This window comes from Labeo rohita, unplaced genomic scaffold (genome assembly GCF_022985175.1).
Source record: "Labeo rohita strain BAU-BD-2019 unplaced genomic scaffold, IGBB_LRoh.1.0 scaffold_334, whole genome shotgun sequence".
Taxonomy (NCBI): Eukaryota; Metazoa; Chordata; class Actinopteri; order Cypriniformes; family Cyprinidae; genus Labeo; species Labeo rohita.
In genome coordinates this window covers 71,243-78,974 of record NW_026129252.1, presented here as the reverse complement: position 1 = coordinate 78,974, position 7,732 = coordinate 71,243, and the positions used below count along the sequence as shown (strand labels likewise).

Genomic DNA, 7,732 nt, shown 5'->3' with positions numbered 1-7,732 from the left:
ACTATATATATGTAGTGACATGTTTCTAAAACATTTATGTCCAGAGGTGATTGCTGGAAACATCCATTTTAGGATTATGATTTGGTCTTAGTGACTTAGGAGTCTAGATTTAGTTCTGTACTTTCTTTAGCTTGTGCAAATATTTGACATCAGTATTTTCATCCATTCATTCTGTCTTTTACAGATAATAGAAGATGCCGTGACTGAGATGTCAAGACCCTGTTTGCCAGAAGCAAGTTCAGAACAGGTATCGTGTCATTTTGGTTGAGTTTGCTTATTTTATATCTGCAAAATAGAAAGTTGACAGACTTGATGTAGAGTGAGGGCATGGTTAACTTGTATTAAGAGAGTTTATTAAAGAAACATGGATACACAGGAATGAGTAGATGAAGAGGTAATCAAGAGTAATCAAGAGCAGAAAAAAGTAAGTTTTTTTCTTTAAGTGTTTACGTATTTACGCACAATGCCCATATGGGTTTTTGTCTCATAAATCTGTAGCTCTCTACTTTTTTCATATGTATTTTTGAACCCCTTTTGTCATGTAGCCTGTAACAACATTGGTCAAAAGTGAAATTGCTTGCAAATTCCTTGTTTTGCTAAATTATCACCAAATATTGGATTCAATACAGGTTACAGATTTCTTGATCGTAGGCCTCACTAATCTGAGTTTATGCAAAACATTTTTTTTTTTGAGTGGAAATACAAACATTTGTACATAATCAGATGACTTAATTAAAGATTTGCTGATAATTTAGCATTACAAGAGATTTAGATTCTATTTTTTGCTAAAAATAAAATTTAGAAAGTATTGCAATAAAAAAAAAAAAAATCTGCATTTCTCAAACATGCGTGTGGTTCTTACACACACCAGAAAGTGATCGTTGTTGTTTAATCCCACTTTCTTAAGCACTATGCTCGCTCACATTCATGGTCATTTGCATTCAGAAACACCTTCAGTGAACAATATATGGTGACAACACCTCCCTTTATAAATCATGTGAATGTATATGTCCTGCCGAAATCATGGCAAAGAAAGCAATTTTTGAGAAGCCATTCTGTGCTGCACTAAGATCAGTGTGGTCTCTGAAAACACATTCTCTGTGCAGTGCACAGTTTGCTGAATCTTCCAGCAGAGCGAGATCAGCCATGACACTACAGCTACATTTCAAATGACTTCCCAGCTGTCTTTTATATCTTTTCACAGAAATGATGTAAATGTGTTGCTTTAACAATGAAATGAGTTTAAATGTCAGTAAAGGGGTGGTTGATTGTGATTTCAAAGTTACGATGCTCAAAGTTCAATGCAAACGATATTGTTTTTTAAAATTATGACAGTTACTGTCACGAATCTGGTCTGTGTCCCGTTGTCCACCAACCACCAGATGTCACTCTCGCATCACTTACGCACTCTGACTGTCACTATACATCTCGGACTGCATCTCCCATCCTCCACTGCTCTTATTGCGTCAGTCCCCGTGACCAATCAGGCGCCCTATAAAAACCCCGCTCCTTTTCAGTGCACTTCACGGTTGGTTGTATTATCCTGTTGTTGTTATCGTTAGCGTTTCCTAGTTTCCTCGTTCCTGGTTCCTGGTTTTGTTCTCTCGCCTGGTTTCTCGTTTGGACTGTCTAGCCACCTGCCTTTTGGACTTTTGCTCACGTTTATTGGATTACTCTCTCTCCCTCTGCCTTTGATATTCCTGTCTGCTCCCGTCTCGACCCAGCCTGTACGACCATGTCTTTGTCTCGCGATTTAAATAAAAGTTTGCATATGGATCCGCTCGCCTCTCGTCTCGTTCATCTCGTTACAGAACCAACCGTCACAAAAGGATCCAGCAGCTTTTCACCCGGACATTCTGCAGATATGGACACCAACAGGACTTTATTTCGGATCAAACAGAGATCACACACACTCGAGCAGTACACCCGTGAGTTTATTTCCATTTCAAATTATTCCACCCTCCCGGACTGTACAATTATTGAAACTTTCTGTGATGGCGTAAATCAGCCTTTAAGGGCGAGGCTGAGACGCGAGGGTCCGCGTTCGTCTCTTGCGGAATTTATGAACTTTGCCTTATTGTGTGTGGGCTCGCCGTGTACTGTGGGGGTCGCGAAGGGGGAACGCGACAACGCGGACGCGGCAGCTCCGCACCCCGCTCGCAGATTGGTGGTTACGCCGGATCACGACGCCAAAACCAAGTTTTCCGCCTGGATCGCTCGCGAGATGGCGGCCGTGTCGGAGCGCGCCCAAGCTACGATGGCGTCAGCTGAGCCCGTGCACAAAATGGCAGCTGAGCCCGTGCACAAAATGGGGCTGCGACGGTGTCCGATCACAAAATGGCGGCGACTGTGGTGCCCGATCACAAAATGGCGGCGACTGCGGCGCGCGCTCGTTGGCAAGATGACGGCGGCGCCGGCGTGCGCTCACAAGATGGCGGCGACGGCGGAGTCCGTTCACAAGATGGCGGTGAAAACAGAGCTTCGTCACGTCACAGCTGCCATATCAGAGCCATATAAAGTTGCAGCTGTCCTTCCTGAGTCAAGTCAAGTTTCTGGGTCAAGTCAAGTTGCAGCTGTATTTCCTGAGTCAAGTCAAGTTTCCAAGTTAAGTCAAGCTGCAGCTGTTTCCCCTGAGTCAAGTCAAGTTGTCAAGTCAAGACAAGCTACAGCTGTTGTTCCTGTGTCAAATCAAGCTGGAGCTGTGTTTCCTGCGTCAAGTCAAGTCAGAGCCATTGCCCCTGTCGCAAGTCAAATTACAGCCATCATTCCAGAGCCACTGCACAAGATGGCTGCCGTCTCCAAGCCATTCCACAATGTGGACGCCATTCCAGAACCTGTGGTCAACACCCGGACGCCACCTGTGGTCATGATGGCCCACGTGCTGGATACACCCCTAATGACAGTTTGGGCAGCTAAAATGGCACTCCATGTCGCGGCGGCTACCCCTGGCTCAAGTCAAGACACAGCTGCCGTTCTCCACGAGTCGAGCCAAGTCACAGTTGATCCTCATGAGCCAAGTCAAGCTGCTGCTGTTGCTCCAGAGTCAAGTCAGGCTCAAGCCAGCTCAAGCCAGGTTCCAAGTCCAGTCAAGTCAAGCTGCTGCTGTTGCCAAGTCCAGTCAAGCTTCCAAGTCCAGTCAAGCTCCCAAGTCCAGTCAAGCTTCCAAGTCCAGTCAAGCTTCCAAGTCCAGTCAAGCTTCCGCCATCATTCCTGAGTCCGAGTCTGCACTGCTCAAGAGGGCCGCCACGCCAGAGCCTGTCGCAAAGATGGCTGCCACGCCAGAGCTTGACGCTAAAATCTCCGCTAACGCCACGTCAGCCCAGCCAGCGCCTGCTAACGCCACGTCAGCCCAGCCAGCGCCTGCTAACGCCACGTCAGCCCAGCCAGCGCCTGCTAACGCCACGCCAGCCCAGCCAGCGCCTGCTAACGCCACGCCAGCCCAGCCAGCGCCTGCTAACGCCACGTCAGCCCAGCCAGCGCCTGCTAACGCCACGCCAGCCCAGCCAGCGCCTGCTAACGCCACGTCAGCCAGGCCACAATCGGTCAGGGTCGTGTCTGCCTCTTCTGAACCTGCACCAGCTGCTGTTTCTACTAAGTCAAGTCAAGTCACAGCCAAGTCAAGTCATGTTCCAGTTGTTCCTACCAAGTCAAGTCACGTCTCATCTGACCTTCCAGAGCCCAGTCATGTCTCGTCTATCTGTCCAAAGCCTCACCATGTCCCGCCTGACGGCCCAGAGTCGAGTCACGTCCCGCCTGACGGCCCAGAGTCGAGTCACGTCCCGCCTGACGGCCCAGAGTCGAGTCACGTCCCGCCTGACGGCCCAGAGTCGAGTCACGTCCCGCCTGACGGCCCAGAGTCGAGTCACGTCCCGCCTGACGGCCCAGAGTCGAGTCACGTCCCGCCTGACGGCCCAGAGTCGAGTCATGTCCCGTCTGACCGCCCCGAGCCTCGTCACATCATGTCTGCCAGTGTGATGGCAATTACCATTTTCAGTATGTGGGCCGCACACTACACTCCAGAGGCCGCGTCAGCTCACAAGCCTGTTCCAGAGCTCCCGTCTGGTCTCGAGTCTGCTCCAGAGGTCACGCCTGCTCACAAGTCAGCTCCTGAGGCCACGTCAGCTCACAAGCCTGCTCTAGAGCTTCCGTCTGGTCTCAAGTCTGCTCCAGAGGTCACGTCTGCTCACAGGCCAGCTCCAGAGGCTACGTCTGGTCACAAGCCTGCTCCAGAGCTCCCGTCTGGTCACAAGCCTGCTCCAGAGCTCCCGTCTGGTCACTGGCCTGTTCCAGAGCTCCCCTCGGTCGGAGAAGCCGCGCCAATACCTCCTGAGGTGTCAGCTTCGGCTGTGGATCCTCCCTTGGAGGTGGCGTCCCCTTACAAGCTCTCTGCTTCTCCCCCTATTCTGTCTACCTCCTCTGTCCCTGTTCTCCCCAGGTCCCAGACCATGACGCAGGCTCCTGTTCCGCCCCGGAGGGCTGCAGCGCCTCCTGTTCCGCCTCCTGTTCCGCCCTGGGGGGCTGCTGCGCCCTCTCCCCCTATTCTGTCTGCCTCCTCTGTCCCTGCTTTCCCCAGGTCCCAGACAGTGACGCAGATTCCTGTTTCGCCCCAGAGGGCTGTTCCGCCCTGGAGGAGTCCTGCTCCGCCTCCAGTTCCGCCCTGGAGGAGTCCTGCTCCGCCTCCAGTTCCGCCCTGGAGGAATCCTGCTCCACCTCCGGTTCCGCCGTGGAGGAGTCCTGCTCCGCCTCCGGTTCCGCCCTGGAGGAATCCTGCTCCACCTCCGGTTCCGCCGTGGAGGAGTCCTGCTCCACCTCCAGTGCCGCCCCGGAGGACTGCTCTACCTTCAGCTCCGCCCTGGAGTACGCCTGTGCCTCATGCTCCGCCCCCGGCTCCGTCCTGGAGGGCCTTGGTGCTGCCGGTCCTGCCTCAATCACCGGGTCCTCCGCAGGGACCTGGTCCTCCAGCCCTCGCCCTGTCTCGCTCCCGCCCCACCGCTCCCCTGGACTGTTACTCTGTTGGAGCGTCTGGAAGCCGCTCCTTGGGGGGGGGCTATGTCACGAATCTGGTCTGTGTCCCGTTGTCCACCAACCACCAGATGTCACTCTCGCATCACTTACGCACTCTGACTGTCACTATACATCTCGGACTGCATCTCCCATCCTCCACTGCTCTTATTGCGTCAGTCCCCGTGACCAATCAGGCGCCCTATAAAAACCCCGCTCCTTTTCAGTGCACTTCACGGTTGGTTGTATTATCCTGTTGTTGTTATCGTTAGCGTTTCCTAGTTTCCTCGTTCCTGGTTCCTGGTTTTGTTCTCTCGCCTGGTTTCTCGTTTGGACTGTCTAGCCACCTGCCTTTTGGACTTTTGCTCACGTTTATTGGATTACTCTCTCTCCCTCTGCCTTTGATATTCCTGTCTGCTCCCGTCTCGACCCAGCCTGTACGACCATGTCTTTGTCTCGCGATTTAAATAAAAGTTTGCATATGGATCCGCTCGCCTCTCGTCTCGTTCATCTCGTTACAGTTACAAACCCTGAAATTTACATAAACCCTGCATCAGGAACCTGCAACAAACATGGCAAGGCCATGCTGCGCTGCTTTAGAGAAGAGGAAGAATTGTTACCATGCTGTCAAAACTAGGAGTGTACGAAAAAATATGAATATATGAATTGCAATTCTGTCTTCTAACGATTCTAATGGATTCACAAGTTTGAAAATGTTGTGAAGCAGCAGTTCTTCATCCTGTTCCTTTCATCTCCTGCTCTGCACATCTCTCTATCTCACTTGATTCACTGCGGGGACATTTCAGTTACACTGCTGTCTACGGGGGGCCAGAAAGCTCTCGGATTTAATCAAAAATATTCTAATCTGTGTTCTGAAGATGAACAAAGGTTTTACGGGTGAAACAACATGACAGAATTTTCATTTCTGGGTGAACGATCCCTTTAAGACAAGGCTGAGGATTATGGTGAAATGAAAAGAATACATATGCAGAACTTAATTTGAAACTAACTTAACTTGAAATTAACGAAACAATATCGATTCTCCTCAAATAACCTCCTGAGCCTACTCACACAAAAAATAGTAAGCATGGAGAGTGAGATGAAAGCAATGAGGAGCTCAGTAGTTGCCACGTATGAACTTTATTGTCGTGTGCTGGGTGATGGGACTGGTCAGCGAGCAGAGGAGATTAGACTTGATGTGTGTGACACCATCGATGAACTCCTCTCTCTAAAAGAGAATCTAAAAGAAGACACATTCAGGAAGAGAGTGGTGTGTTACTGGTGATCTGTAACGCTTCATTAACAGATTTATGTTAATTAACAAAAATATCAACTGATCCATTTAGATGTATTCCATCTTGCAGACACGTCATTTAAGCCTGTTGGAGGTCCAAACCCTGGGGAGAACACCCGGCGGGTAATGCGGGCAGTGTCCTCCTACAACGATTGGAAGGAATTCAGCCTAAAGGGGAAAAAAGGGAAGAGGCCGCTCCAAAACATGATTGTTATGAAAGTCATAAAAAGTAAGTCCAATAAGTCAGTTAATCCAAAACAATCAGTATTACCAGTACTTTTTAAAATATTGTGTCATAATTATGGGTCTTCATTTTACAGAGGCAGTAATGAGATCCAATCCTGGACTCCAGCAAGACAAAGTGGAGGACATAGTGTCAGACACACTTAAACATGCTCCAGCAAGGTGCCAGAATGTGAGCTTCTTTTCTAGTTCAATCTTCAGGGTCCTAAAATGTCATTTTCAAGGTTTAAAATGTGCTTAAATTTTGATAATGTTAGGACCTGGTTTTGGTGCTGTTTGGTAATGTCATTTATACATTTTCCAATCGTTTAGCCATGGGGGCGTCTTGGTAACATGCCCTTTTCTCCATAGGAATCACTAGCAGTAACTCAAAAATGCCTATATTTTGTGTTGTTTATGGATGCTCAATCATGTATGAAAATTAGCTGTTTATAAGGGGGAAAGGCAAGAAACTGACTGAAAAGCGCAGGAAAAAGTGGCTTGTAAACCTCCGTCTGTGGTCAGGAGGAGAGTCGGATAATGCTTGTGTGTGCAAATGGTTAAGAAAAGATATAATAATATGTTAAGATATTAATGAAGAATTATATAAATATACACAGGGTGAGACAGTGAGAATTCACCTAATGCTAAATGCCACGAATATTAAAATAACGCAGAGGAGTGTTTGAGTAACACTCTCGGCTGTCGCATTTACTGTCAAGTTTTCACCACTTACAGGCATCCAACTACCCAGAACCTGTAATACTTGTAATTATTTAAAAATACATATAAGCTCCATGTCTGACACTTTTATAACTGGCTAAAAACTAATATTTAAGCTAAACTTTTAAAATTGTGAAAAATTAAGAGAATTAAGATGTGTTAAAGACTGCTTACCGCATGTTTTCTTAAAGAAGAGCTGGTTATTAAGGCAAACATGACAATGCACAGTTGCAGTTGTACCTGCTTCCTGGATCAAACCTAAAACACAACAACTGAATAAAACGGTCTGAATCATCCACCTCTCACTTATATTAACTACTTATCAACAATGAACAATGGTTTATTAACTGAAGTCATGTTTAGAGACACGTACAAAGAAAATAGTGTTTCCACAACATCTTCAATTATTAATGTGTAACTTGAAGTGTTTTAAATGTAATAGATGTAACAGAAAAACAGTAAGACTCACTTTTCATGTTGAGGCCTTGTGTC

The 7,732-nt window shown here is 47.9% G+C and overlaps 1 protein-coding gene and 1 long non-coding RNA gene across 2 annotated transcripts; both read left to right on the top strand.

Moving 5' to 3' along the window:
• The first annotated feature begins 122 nt into the window (after positions 1-122).
• On the top strand, positions 123-6,738 carry LOC127160352 (uncharacterized). The gene is made up of 3 exons (XR_007826711.1): positions 123-247; positions 6,366-6,524; positions 6,616-6,738. It is a non-coding gene; the product is annotated as an uncharacterized LOC127160352 (long non-coding RNA).
• LOC127160351 (uncharacterized) lies at positions 3,947-5,499 on the top strand. The gene has a single exon (XM_051102996.1). The coding sequence runs from the start codon at positions 3,960-3,962 to the stop codon at positions 5,271-5,273; it is 1,314 nt and encodes a 437-aa protein (XP_050958953.1). The 5' UTR covers positions 3,947-3,959; the 3' UTR covers positions 5,274-5,499.
• Positions 6,739-7,732: the final 994 nt, after the last annotated feature.